The 14459-nt window shown below is 38.8% G+C and overlaps 2 protein-coding genes across 2 annotated transcripts; one reads left to right on the top strand and one right to left on the bottom strand.

Annotated features, from left to right (window-relative positions):
- The first annotated feature begins 1681 nt into the window (after positions 1-1681).
- LOC132563558 (uncharacterized) lies at positions 1682-10081 on the top strand. The gene is made up of 6 exons (XM_060228298.1): positions 1682-1834; positions 6230-6282; positions 6654-6732; positions 7783-7949; positions 8265-8397; positions 8808-10081. Exons 2-6 carry the CDS (start codon positions 6252-6254, stop codon positions 9742-9744), a joined length of 1347 nt encoding a protein of 448 aa, XP_060084281.1. The 5' UTR covers positions 1682-1834; positions 6230-6251; the 3' UTR covers positions 9745-10081.
- A 2106-nt stretch (positions 10082-12187) lies between these two features.
- Positions 12188-12634, bottom strand: LOC132563555 (uncharacterized protein K02A2.6-like). Its single transcript, XM_060228296.1, has one exon. The coding sequence runs from the start codon at positions 12632-12634 to the stop codon at positions 12188-12190; it is 447 nt and encodes a 148-aa protein (XP_060084279.1).
- Between the last annotated feature and the right edge of the window lie 1825 nt (positions 12635-14459).

The following is a 14459-nucleotide window of genomic DNA, read 5'->3' on the forward strand; positions in this document are numbered from 1 at the left end:
GGTGTATCAGACTGAGGACGCTATAACCGGTGTATCTGACTGAGGACGCTATAACCAGTGTATCTGACTAAGGACGCTATAAATGGTGTATCTGACTGAGGACGCTATAACCGGTGTATCTGACTGAGGACGCTATAACTAGTGTATCTGACTGAGGACGCTATAACCGGTGTATCAGACTGAGGACGCTATAACCGGTGTACCAGACTGATAACGCTATAAATGGTGTATCTGACTGAGGACGCTATAACCGGTGTATCTGACTGAGGACGCTATAACCGGTGTATCAGACTGAGGACGCTATAACCGGTGTATCTGACTGAGGACGCTATAACCAATGTATCTGACTAAGGATGCTATAACCGGTGTACCTGACTGAGGACGCTATAACCAGTGTATCTGACTGGGGACGCTATAACCGGTATATCTGTCTGAGGACGCCTATAACCAGTGTATCTGACTGATGACGCTATAACCGGCGTATCTTAGGCCTCTTTAAACGGTGCATCATAGGCCCCTATAATCATGATATGAATAAGGTCACTTTAGCAAGTATATGACCGCTATAGCCAGTATATTTAAGAGAAGATACCACAGAGACTATAAGTCCCTTTTTAGAGTTTTCACACTCGGGAGTCAATATTGATAGAATCTTCCCCTACCCTGAGGGTGTGATAGGGAAATCTCCAACCCGAGGGCTGATTTTTGTTGTTGTCTAACCCGAGGCTCTGACGAGGGTTAGACTACAAAAAAATCACCCCGAGGGTTGGAGATTTCTCTGTCACATCCTCTGAGGGTAGGGGTTGATTATTTTTCTCCCACTCCATTATTTCCGCCACGACGTAAAAAAAAATCCCACGGTACAAGTGTCTGAATGGCGCATGAATATCACCATTCACGTTTCCAAAATTCTACATTCTTCCGCGAGAGCAAAATGACAAACTACAAACGCAATATGAATAACCATTAGAAATATTTATTTTTTGGAAATTAAATATTTTAATTAGCGATAGATACATGGAAATACTTGTATTGAACAACATTTAATTCCCCTATCATTTATTAAGGTAGGGTAGGCTTGCCGCGATGTCATGGACAAAAAGGGGATTTCCCAGTTTATAATGACGTCAATTGTTTATGCGCGCGAAAAATTGCAGAGCCTCGGGTTAGACAACAACAAAAATCACCCCTCGGGTTGTAGATTTCTCTATCACACCCTCAGGGTAGGGGAAGATTCTATTAATCCTCCATGGGTGTTCCACATGGGACATGTCTATCCTACATGGGCAGAGGTGGGAGAAAGATTTATCCTCCATGGGTGTTCCACATGGGACATGTCTATCCTACATGGGCAGAGGTGGGAGAACAACATATCTCGACTCTACTGTTTGACTGTGTGACTTCCATAGTACTGTGATCATTATAGGATATATATACATAACCGTCGGTTTTAAATCCTTCAGCATGCACCTTATTGACGTCAAGCGCCTCTAACACTTCCCTGTAGTTATCTTATAAACAACTGTATATACAGATGACAGAGGAGCGTGACTCCTAGGGCCAGTTAACACAGGGTCTTCCTCCCATTTATAAGCACTTGTCATTACATTCGCTCAGTTGCAAAGTATGCACTGTTGGGGTGGTTTTCTCCGTGACTTTATATATATGTGTTCAGATTTGCAAATTTATGACCTAAGGAAGTTGGTCAGCATTGGATATGGACAAAGGAATAGTGAATTTTTCGTGATTTTTAAATTTTTTTTATTAATTTGGGTTCCATGCTTTCAAGACTGATGCGAAATTCGTGGGATAAGCAAATATTACAACGTTAAAGGTAAAGTACGAACATAGATTGTCGAGACTAGATTTATTTACTTATTTACTCATTTATTTATTTATTTTTATTCATAATGATAATTCAAGTACTAGTCCAGTTGTTGTGATCATTTCAATTCTTCCATTACCCCATATGCAAAGCCAAAGAACTTACATTCATTGCCGCATTTGGATCAAAACCGGTAAACCGGTTTAGACAGTGTTTGTCTGTTCCCGGAATGCCGTTTACACTTATCCTAAATTAATGAATTGATGACATAATTAAGGAAGCTAGAGTTGTCTTATAAAAGTCCTGCATATTACGAACGCAACTTACACGAGGATTGCTAAAATTGTAAATTCTAAATCTGCGCATTTTGCACAGGGTCTTGACCATAACAGTGCACACCTTCAATGGAAACGACGTCCTATCAAAAACAGAAGATGACGTCACAATCAATTATTCGTTACAGTTAATATGACCTTGTTCGTGGGTGCTGACCAGAGAAAATCTGTATAAAACTGAACAAAACTAGGTACAACATTTATCATTCCAAGAAAATAAAAATGCTGGAAAAGTATTAGATATTCAAGTGGATAATGTTAATGGTTTAGAGGAAAAGTGGTCAATGTGACGTCATGCATTCTCACTGGGGACCATGAAAACATTGCCAAGGAAAATTAGAGGAAGTTTTCTATTTGGAAAGGAAAAGTGACGTCACTGTTCTATAAATAAAAGGTTATTATATACCGACTCACCGGTCATCCCACAACATGGTAGATACAAAGTTAGGAGAAACATTTTAGAGATACAATTGTACCTGTTTCTTCATTGTATATATGAATGTGAAAATGAATATGAAACAAGCACTTTCAAAATTAATTCATTTGAAAACTGTTTTTAATTGTATTTGTTTAAATTAAGCTCACATCAGTCCTGTACTTGATTGGTATCACGAGCACAGATTTCTGAGCAAGTTTATACAGAAATTCTTTCAGTCATATGTATATTGTTTGTTTGTTGGTTTTGTTACCCGGAGTCATTAAGGAAGTGTTAGGTTTGGGTGGCGGAGCAAAGCTGAACTGATATCACACCCTGTGTCTTTCCCAACGTAGTTTCTGAAGTTTTCACAGGAGTCCGAGGACTGATCCTTGGGAGCTTCACACCGGACATCTAAAACTTACTGTATTCATCGGGAACGAAGATTTCGATCCAGTTGGAAAGTTTACCATCACTTCGTTAGAAAGTTAGTTTATTGTTTCGTAATGAATGGCAAACTAAATAAAAAGTCTTAGCGGAAGCCATAAGGAGTACACCCGTCTGGAATCCTTGGCCGCAATTGTTGGAAACTCCAGCGACAAATTCTAATAATTATGATCCACAGGAGCGAAATCTGCAGAAAATATGTTGAAAAGGTAACGGGATGTTATTATCAGACCAGCTTTCCTCTGCCAACCAAACCTGATACAGCCTTCATGACTCTAGCTGTTAATAGGACATAAAACATCAGTAAACACACTCTAGGCCTTCGTCGATTAGAAATCTTACACAATGTAAAACTTATTTTCATATTTTATAACAAATGATTGGCGTGTTTGATAAACCGTTTCTTTTAGCAATAATTATCGCGCCGAGTCCCTGTGATCAGAGGCTTTGTGCTTGTCCAATAAGATATGTATAGCTGTTTTGAATACCAACACTTAAAAGTCCACTTACACAAGATAAACAGTTGTTTAAGTGTCAAACCTGACAAGAGACATTTTACATTCTCCTTCTCTGTGTCACGGCAATTGTTCTCGGCCCTCCCCAGCGTCTCTAACTCAACGTCCGTGGGAATAGTATATATTATGGGCAAGCCGGTGTTAGTGGGGTTCTTTTTTCTACGTTGAAAAGGAATCTCGGCTCCACTGTCCACGCGAATCCATTCTGAACGTTACACCGGTTGGCCGAAACGCGAGAGTGGAGGTCTAGGTTCTTTGTACTGGTAGACACGGGTTCGAGTCCTAATATAATGTGAATTCAAAATTGGATCTTTTATCAAAGTCGAAATTATTTACATTGGTATTATTATCTCGATATTGTTTATCTCGACATTGTTTATCTTGGTTTTGTTATACATTTCTTTTGTTTTTATATCGTTTTTCTCGAGATAGCATTTGAAGAGTAATAGTTGTTGTATATATCTATGTCTATATGTGTGTGTGTGTTTGTGTGTGTGTTTGTGTGTGTGTGTGTGTGTGTGTGTGCGCGCGCGCGCGCGCACTTGAAGCATCAAATCGCTTTGAAGGCACATTTTCTTATTATTATGATTATTAATTTTTTAATTATGTATTGATCATTAAATGTTTTTTATCAGTAAAATATCTGCTTTATCCTGAATTGGATGTTGATAGGTAAATAATGACTTCAGTGTCCTTGTGTCTTTTATGTTTTAATATCTACCGGAATCTGTAAGATATCGAAAACAAGCAGATCGCCTTGATAGTGTAGCAAGTCACTTAAAAAAGTGTTATTTCAAACCAGAGTTAGTTATATCACAGTTTCTAACAAGGGTTTACGGTCTACTTTCTTGCCTCATCTCTGATCATTTCTGTTCTCAGGAAACTCTTGAGTGATTTTGTGTACATATAAAGATATCAGATTGCTTGACATCCGGGTCTACATGTTGACTGTGCATCACACTCTCACATCCGGTCCGGTTCAGTGAAGTGTAAGAGGCAGAGGGAAGTGGCGCATGGGTAGTGGGTGACCTGAATAAGGCTACATACACATAAACCGGTAACACTGACTTCCGACGGGATCAAGACAGTAAAATCGAACTTCGTTATCACGAACTGATAATATTTCGAATGCCCGCTTATCTCGAAATCAGTTATTTGATCGTTTGACAGTGAGCCGTAGAGAACCCAAAATATCACAACGGCTAATTTCATTCTGGCACATTGCCTGCGTGTTCTTATCAATCCCAATTTAGTTTCAAATAAAGCCTTTTCTCAAAACTGATTTGGTCTCTGAATATTTATTGCTATGAATCTCGAACACTCTGTTATTCTGAAGCCAATTATTTATCCAGTGATATTGTACGTAGGGTCATGGGTCTCGAATATCTGCTTAAATCGAAGAAATATTCGGATGTAAATTTCGGATGGAAGTATATCAGGAATTCGATCTCTGTAAATTGTAGTTTATCTCGATCGTATATCCGCTGTACATTGTGTCGTACACTGACAACGTGTTGCTATCAAATTTGATTTCGAATATCTGCTTATCTCGATGCAGATTGGGTCTTCCTTTGGGAGTACCTGCTCATTAAAGTCAATATCCGTTCATTGGAAATATCGTTTCATTAATTTCTACATAAACGCTCACATATATTTGGCACTTGTGTCACATTGTGAAACGATGAGATATTAATCCTTTGTCTCATTGTCTTAAGAAAGTAGATGAATAAGGACATTTCTACAAATATATTTCAATAGAACAATAACAAACTGGACGATAAGATCTGAAGTGGACTGGCTAAATCATGCATAATGATACACTGTACACGTGTAGGAACATCATTAATATCCGTCAGTATGGAATGGACCGAGTCTACAATATTTGAGTTTATATGGAATAATTCAAACAAAGCCGAGGTGGAAATTAACAGTAATATAGGATATATTTCCTAGATGAAAAAAAAATTGGGGAAAAAATGGGAAAATTAATATCATACTCGTCACCGTTAGCCTTATCATCCCTAAGTAATAATCACATGCCGTTAGTGTTACTATGTTTAAACTTCCTTTTTAAAGGAAACGGTGGTAATGAAATGTTAGTATACATCAGTCCAACGAAATAAAAAAATCGTTTTGTTAAATTTGTCATTTTCATAGAAATTGGGGAAAACACAAACCACATCCCGGATATAGTCGGTTTGTCAGCACTGGGTTCACACTGGTATAGATCTATGTAAACAACGTTGTGTACACTCTGACAATCACATTCACTACAGTAGATCAGTTTGGAATTCTTCTTCATGCGCCATATGTCGATTTTTCATATCACGGACGGTCAGTAATCCGGATACCACTGTCCGAAAGTTCGATAATCCAGTTAGAGGTATCTGGAGACGTGATAATCCAGTTACCACTGTCTGAAAGTTCAACAATCCAGTCATCGCTGTCCAAGAGACAACGATCTAGACGTCACTGTCCGGAAACTCGGTAATCCGAATCACAATTTCTCCGGAGACCTGATTTTCCTGCTACATTCTGATTACATGTAATGTTACCTTTCGATCCGAAATGTATTTAAAACTTGTTATGCTGTACATGGATAAGTGATTACTGTCAAACTCGAGTTTATTTGCGGGTTAATTGTAACTGGATTAAAGCGTCTGATAATGATAATCTGCCTTATCCTTTACAGGTTTACAGCACGTGGTAACAAGATGTCATCAAATGCTGTTATAGTAGCCGTGTGTAAGTATCTAAGCCAGGTTACTGTAATATGATTAATTTTAGTGTGAATTTATTTCCGCTTATTTCGTGAGTGTTCTTAATCCACGAATTCAAATGTCCACGTAAAAATTAGTATAAGTAAATATCTAGAACTATATTTATCCATGAAATCAAATGTCCACGCAATGGGATTTTTTCAAACAAGGAAAATCGTGCCCTACGAAAATATACTATTTTACAGTACACGCGGATTTAGTGTCCCTTCGTAACGGTCAGATTTATTTTTGTCACCTTACACTCTTACCGTAAGCGGCTCAAAACTAAAGTTTGATATATCAAAAATATATTTACATACAAAAATGTACTCAGATTATTTTCCTGATATGTTCTAGGTTCCGTCGGATCAGGTGTAATGGGATTGATCGCAGGTCTCCTCATCATGTTTGTGATCAAAAGCTGTCGGACTAAAGTGTACGGTTTGTTGTCCTCGCACATGCATTTGAGATGATTTTATCACACAATCTGCCCATTATCTAGAACATCTACCCATATAATGTTTATGCGTATATATCACTGGTGTAATATACCCTATACCACTTTTCATTGACTGCGGCACCAACGTTACGTCATTGATTGAAAATGGCGCAACAAAATGGCTTCCACCGTTTGAATTTGTCATCCACATTTACACTTTAGATCCTGTTACTTTTCTGGGTTGTGAGATAAAAAGTATCATAGGTATGTTTTCATTTCATATGAGATTTTGTGAAACTCGTTTCGAAGTTTAACATCTTTGCTTGCCAAGGTTCTAAAAATAAAAACTTCAGAGATTTGTTTCTATTTTACTGTATCTTTCTTTGAGTTTTGAACTATTTGATGTATGATGGTTTAAGAATATTGTAATGTCTATGTATAACAATGCAGAAATATTAAAAGAAAGAAAGTAAAAAAAAAAACAGACTTGTTTCAGAAAATCTCTTATTAGTTTAAACCCAAATGCCCGAAAATAGAGTGAATAAAGAATTGAATCAACACTTGTCTTGGGATAAACATGACGTCATTCATTTGTTTAGAAATTTCGTTGATTTCTGTCGATGTATTCCTCATGTGGCTTTTCCTCATGTTTTAATGTTTCCTCAGTTCCTCATGTTGTCTTCCCTTTTGTTTTGATGTTTCCTCAGTTCCTCTTGTGTCGTCTGTTTTTTTTCGTCACGGGTTTATTTTCTTTCTTGTCCGTCCTTTTATTTGTTTTGGTGTCTCCCCAGTTCCATTTGCTGTCTTCCCTTTTGTTTTGGTGTCTCCTCAGTTCCTGTTGTGTCCCCACTCCTTTTTTGATACGATGAGTATTTCTTTCTTTCTACATTTCCTATTTTCTTTCCTTTATTTCTACTTTCGGGTTTTTTATATTGTTTTTGTGTCTCCCCACTTCCTGATGTTGTTTTCCCTTTTGTTTTGTTGCTACTCCACTTCCGATTGTTGGTTTTTTCCTTTTCATTGCATTCATACTTTACTCTTGAACAGGGGCAATACTGACATAGAGACTGACGTTTCATTCCGCCGAGAGCCCTTCCCACAGGTATATGACTATAGGAACGAGAATATCAGATCCTGGGAAAATACAGACCCCGTAGCTTCTCAGATAACGAATGATGGTGAGAGCGGCATCTATTGTAGAATATCAAAGTTTGGTGAGTGTTGGTTCTTTAAATTGTCCAAAACGGCTTTAGTTTTTTTGTTATAATTACACTAAAATGACGTCAGTTTTAATATTAATGATATTCTTCAACGGTTGTACATGTATCTTCATGTAATTAATGCTAAAAAATATTCATTTTTTGTTTTGTTTGTACTGGAATTATGCCTCATAATTCGGAAGTATACCATTTTCACTCCTTCTCAATAAAAACATGTGGACCAAGACATCACCTATTCTCCAAAAAAAGTGTGTAAAATATTTCTTTCTTTACGAATTTATTACACGTCGGCTCATGCTGTTTTAACAGACATTCCAGTGGTGACAGAGGATGCTGCTGTACAGACAACTGATGATGAAGCTGATTACGTATACCTGATTAAATACGAACAAGGTGTCCAATGTGACATCATCAGCACGTGCTCTTCTCCTACATCACCATGGTAAGTGTCTATGTATTTACCTTTCATGTTCATTGCTACTATCACCTGCTGTGAATTCAAGTGACGTATTTAACGAAGTAAATTGATTTGTCTTGTAAAAAAGAGATTTGAATCGAACGAATAGATATCGACAAGCAACAATTCAATTTCTTATCGTTTATCTCGAAAGCTATCGTATTTTTGCAACACGAATGAACTAAACAGCATTCGTCCCATCAGATTAAAATACCACGAGATCAACAGATTATGTGTTTGTAATACTAACGAGAATGATAATGCATTTGCAAGTTCTACGTTTACATAACAATAATGTGAAACTTGAACTGCAAATAAGTGACATTTTGCCAGGTTAACCGATACTTTGAATGCCTATACTTTTATCTAATCAATATTTTTTCCGCTTATACCAGTAACCAACCCACGTCGTCTTTCCCTCATGGAACAGGCATGTCTTATTCCACCTATCGACGTCATATCCGGGACGCTTTTAGCACGTGGCAGATTGTGCAAGCGGCTACCAATAATTCAAACATATGTGACAAAAACTGGTCTCATCCTTTACCGGATCATCGACAATATACTGGTAACGTTGAAACCCAGAACGAGGCGGCAGACGACAATGACGTACTGATGATAAAACTGACGCCGAATGTCCGTGATTTCCTCCACATGAATGGTTTGTGTGACAAACAATCGTCAGCTGAAGTTCAAGCAAACGTAAAGCAGACACACAAGACTATTAAACAGATCGTCACTTCTTTAGAAGGGTCAAGTCAAGGGAACAGTACTAATATTCATTCTGCAATTTCAGGATTAACTGTGGAAGCAGAAGACCATTATGTGAGGAGTGATGAAGACTATTTACCAATGGAAGGCCAAAATGATGATGATTACCTGCCCATGGAAAATCCCTCGGAAAACGATGAATATGTGGAATCAGTGAAACTGGATAATTATTCGTGTTTTTCATCTTTCCAACGAAAAGATATTTCAACGAAACCAATTTGTGTTAAAACTTCCGCATACGGAGATAATGAGTTACGTCCGGTTGAATGTGATACTTCCGATCGCTGCTATGTTGATAGTTCTTTCTGTACGGGTTGTGTTGACGATATTTATGACGATTGCAAAAGTGAGGATTCATCGGAAAATGAAGATTATCTGCCGATGACAACTAAGACTGCCCCTGTAAACGAGGACTATTACAACTGTAATCATTTGAAAGTAGACGACGATGACTATGTGCCCGTCGATGATCATTCATTATCGCGCAGACGCGGAAGTTCCACACACAATTCTGACTATATTAACTACCGACCGAGAGGTGGACACGCCGACGAATGCTGACAATCTGTGTGTGACATCGGCAAGCTGATGACTGGCTGGCAATTGAATCGGTTTGCGAAACTGGCCGAGAGGTGCGCACGCTGACAAATGCTGACAATCGGCGTGTCATTTGTACAATCTTTGTGAAACCGGAGAACACTGACGAGTCCTGATAGTCGGTGTGTGTCACTTCGATACATGTAAATATCGACAAGATTTTGGTAAATCAGCAAAATAGATAAAATAACATTTTAAAATTACATTGAAGTATCCACTCACTATATTACAGCCATGAAGAATATTGTAGAATCAGAATTGTGTATACTTTACATCAAATAAAATATATTTCCTCTCGAAATGATTTGGTCACTGTCTTTGGAGTCACGGAGTCAATACATGGGCGTGTCGGGTGCACAAATAAATCCACCTAATACTTTAATCGTGAAACGTTCCTTTTCATTAACCATTAACCATTAAGCTATTCGATCGATGATTTTCCCGAGAATTAGTGGTAAATTCCAACCAAAAACGTTCAGTAAGTTATGGCTAAATCAACGAGAATGGAATGTGGGACAATCAGGTTAGTGGTGACTAATTTAACGAGATTGGATATTGGTACAATCAGATTAGTGGTGAGTAATTCAACGAGATTGGATATTGGGACAATCAGGTTAGTGGTGAGTAATTTAACGAGATTGGATATTGGTACAATCAGGTTAGTGGTGAGTAATTTAACGAGATTGGATATTGGGACAATCAGGTTAGTTGTGACTAATTTAACGAGATTGGATATTGGTACAATCAGGTTAGTGGTGAGTAATTTAACGAGATTGGATATTGGGACAATCAGGTTAGTGGTGAGTAATTTAACGAGATTGGATATTGGGACAATCAGGTTAGTTGTGACTAATTTAACGAGATTGGATATTGGTACAATCAGGTTAGTGGTGAGTAATTTAACGAGATTGGATATTGGGACAATCAGGTTAGTGGTGAGTAATTTAACGAGATTGGATATTGGGACAATCAGGTTAGTGGTGAGTAATTTAACGAGATTGGATATTGGGACAATCAGGTTAGTTGTGACTAATTTAACGAGATTGGATATTGGGACAATCAGGTTAGTGGTGAGTAATTTAACGAGATTGGATATTGGGACAATCAGGTTAGTGGTGAGTAATTTAACGAGATTGGATATTGGGACAATCAGGTTAGTGGTGAGTAATTTAACGAGATTGGATATTGGTACAATCAGGTTAGTGGTGAGTAATTTAACGAGATTGGATATTGGAGCAATCAGGTTAGTGGTGACTAATTTAACGAGATTGGATATTGGGACAATCAGGTTAGTGGTGACTAATTTAACGAGATTGGATATTGAGACAATCAGGTTAGTGGTGACTAATTTAACGAGACTGTATATTGGGACAATCAGGTTAGTGGTGATTAATTTAACGAGGTTGGATATTGAGACAATCAGGTTAGTGGTGACTAATTTAACGAGATTGGATATTGGTACAATCAGGTTAGTGGTGACTAATTTAACGAGATTGGTTATTGAGACAATCAGGTTAGTGGTGACTAATTTAACGAGTCTGGATCGTCAAATTTGATATTTTGATAACAAAATTATTCTGTGTTAAACTTCTTTTTACTCTAAAAAACTGACACAGAAAGAGACTTAACGGCTGTGTATCAGATAACCCGGTATGAAGGATACTAGTAACCACTTAAATTCGGGACTAGTTTCCGGATGTGCTTTTCTATCTACAACATCTGTAGTCCTGTTTTATACACGTATATAAATATACTTAAGTGACTTCCGTGTTTACATATTTATAAATCTGCCGAATATTGTCCTATCCCTAGGTTTAAATATATTTGGCGTCAGTTTAGTCCAAATGGTGTCTAAACCCTGTTTCTGTTATCAATATTCGATTCTTTTTTATTCTCATCTTTAAAGATCGAGTATTCATTATTGATAGAAAATGTTTACAAGAGCGAAATGAATTTGATCAGATGGCTTTTCCCTTGAGATACTTCGAAGCGGTATCAGAACAACGAAAGGTTCGTTGAGGAATTCTGTATAAGGTTTTGGAGACAAAGACCAACAGTAACACGAGTTACATATCGACATCCGAATCCAAGGTTAGCCCTATTTTAAATTTAGCGGGTAATCTTTAGCGCGTAGATATCTGTTACGTGTTCTCAACACGTTGTGAGGGTTCAGTCTTGTAAGGACCAGCCCGGAGAGACGACACACTCGTGTTGACTGTGAGCCATGAATTTATTCTTTACTCAACACCAGTATATACAGTTCTATGTACTGTATGGTTCCAACAACTGAGACGCAGTAGGTAGTTGTGTCTTAGTCCTCCTACTGAACAAACGTTGAACATGGGAACTGTTCATACCTTCTGAAGGTGTATTCCTCCAGTTTAACAAAGCTAAGTATGGGTCACCTTCATTCGCTAAGGTCTTTGTCATGATCCTTTTTTGCAGTATGGACTGCCTTCTCTACCTTTCCATTGGATTGTGGGTATAGAGGAGAACTCGTTAAGTGTTCGAACCCATATGTTTCCGCAAAACAGCTGAACTCCTGGGAGCCAAACGGTTGGCCGTTATCAGTCATTGTCATATCCAGTATCCCGTGTCTCGCGAGATGCGGTTTAAGCTTTCCAATGACCTCCTTCGCCGTTTTGTCGCGCAAACGGTCAACTTCGAAATAGTTCGAAAAATAGTCAACAGTGATTAGGAAATCCCGTTGGTTCAATGTGAATATGTCGATCCCAATCTTTTGCCAAGGTCTCGCTGTAACCTCATGACTTATCAATGGCTCCTTCTGTTGACTGGTTGAATGAGCATTACAAACACTACATTCGCTCACGAATTGTTCGATATCCTTCGACATTCCAGGCCAATACAGACATTCGCGTACCCGACGAAGACATCCCTGGATGCCAATATGAGAATGCGAGGTTTCGATAAGATCTATTCTCTCTGATTCTGGAACTACAACACGATCGCCCTTGTAGATCAATCCATTTTGAACAGTTAGTTCATCGCGAAACGTGAAGTAAGTGTATAAGGATTCGGGTACTTCCTCACGAAGATCTGGCCATCCCTTGAGAATCTCGGACTTAAGTTCTCTTAAAACATTGTCCCTCTCGGTAGCTTGTAGCGGGTTTCGGTAATAGGTAGAATTACATTTACATGCTCGACTTCCTGTTCCGTAACAGACCGCTCTGCGGGACTGTTGATATAAGCACGACTTAGTGTGTCCGCCATGTACATAGTTGATCCAGTTTTATAGACAACCGTAATGTCGAATTTCTGTAATCTCAGTAGCATGCGCTGGAGCCGTTTGGGCGCACTCAAGAGATTCTTACGACAGATAATCTCTAGTGGCTTATGATCGGATTCTACTAACACTGGCCTACCGTATGTATAGGTTTCAAACTTTTCGATGCCAAAGACAACTGATAAGAGTTTCTTCTCTATCTGCGCATACCTTTCTTCTGTAGTTGTTAATGCGCGCGACGCATAACATACAGGATGTCCTTCCTGCAACAAACATGCCCCGAGTCCTGTTTGTGAAGCATCACATTGAAGTACGGTTTCTTTTCTTGGGTCGAAATACCTCAAGACAGATGCGTTGGTAAGAAGCCTCTTAATTTCTTCCAGTGCCACGTGATGTTCCTCGTTCCACATAAATTCTATGTCTTGTTTTATGAGTTGTCGTAACGGTGCTGTTACGTTGGACATCACTGCAAATTTCTGGACATAGTTGACCATACCTAGTAAGCGTTTCACTTCCGCTTTAGTTGTTGGGGTCTTCATTTCGGTGATAGCTCTTGTCCTTTCAGTATCCAGCTTAAGACCATCCTTAGTGATGACATGGCCCATGTATGAGACTTGATGCAGCCTCAATTTCAACTTATCCTTGTTGAGTTTGATATTGCGTTCCTTGCATCTTTGTAGAAATGCTGCCAAGTTTCTCTCATGATCTCGGAGCGCGATGTCATCACTGTCACCAGATCCATATATGAGAATGTCGTCGTGAATAACGCGTACTCCAGTAAGTCCTTCCAGAGCCTCATCCATCCTCATTTGGAACTCTTCTGGTGCTGGCGATATGCCAAAAGCATACACTTCCACTTGTATCGGCCCCAAGGTGTTCCGAAGGTCGTTAACAGGCTGCTGGCGTCATCTAATTCAACGTGCCAAAATCCGTTCTTGGAATCAGCTACCATAAATACTCTGGCCTTGCTGAGTTCTGGTAATATGTCATCCAGTGTAGGCATGGAGTAGTGGCTGCGTTTCAAGGCTTTGTTTAAAGGCTGTGGATCGATGCAAAGTCTAATTTTACCCGACGACTTAGTGACAACAACCATGGCAGAGACCCAATCTGTTGGTACTCGAACAGGCTCGATAATACCTTTCTTAACCAAACGATGTAGTTCGTCCTTAACCTTCTGTTTTATAGCTAGGGGAAGCTTCCTCACAGGTTTCACAGAATCATCAACTTCGAGATGAAATTTGCCCGGGAGCTTTCCTTCTCCTTCAAACACACCGTACTGCTTGATATCAGCTAAAGTTTCAACAGAGTTAATGGTTTCCTCACATTGTGTCTGAATGTTGTGTTCCTGTACAGTGATAAGTTTCATCTGCTGTAATGCCTCGGAACCTAGAATAGGGTGGACATCACCTTTGACTACTATGAATTCCAGTTTATA

Source organism: Ylistrum balloti, unplaced genomic scaffold, assembly GCF_031769215.1.
Source record: "Ylistrum balloti isolate Yb309-2 unplaced genomic scaffold, AGI_CSIRO_Ybal_v1 Utg371768, whole genome shotgun sequence".
Taxonomy (NCBI): domain Eukaryota; kingdom Metazoa; phylum Mollusca; class Bivalvia; order Pectinida; family Pectinidae; genus Ylistrum; species Ylistrum balloti.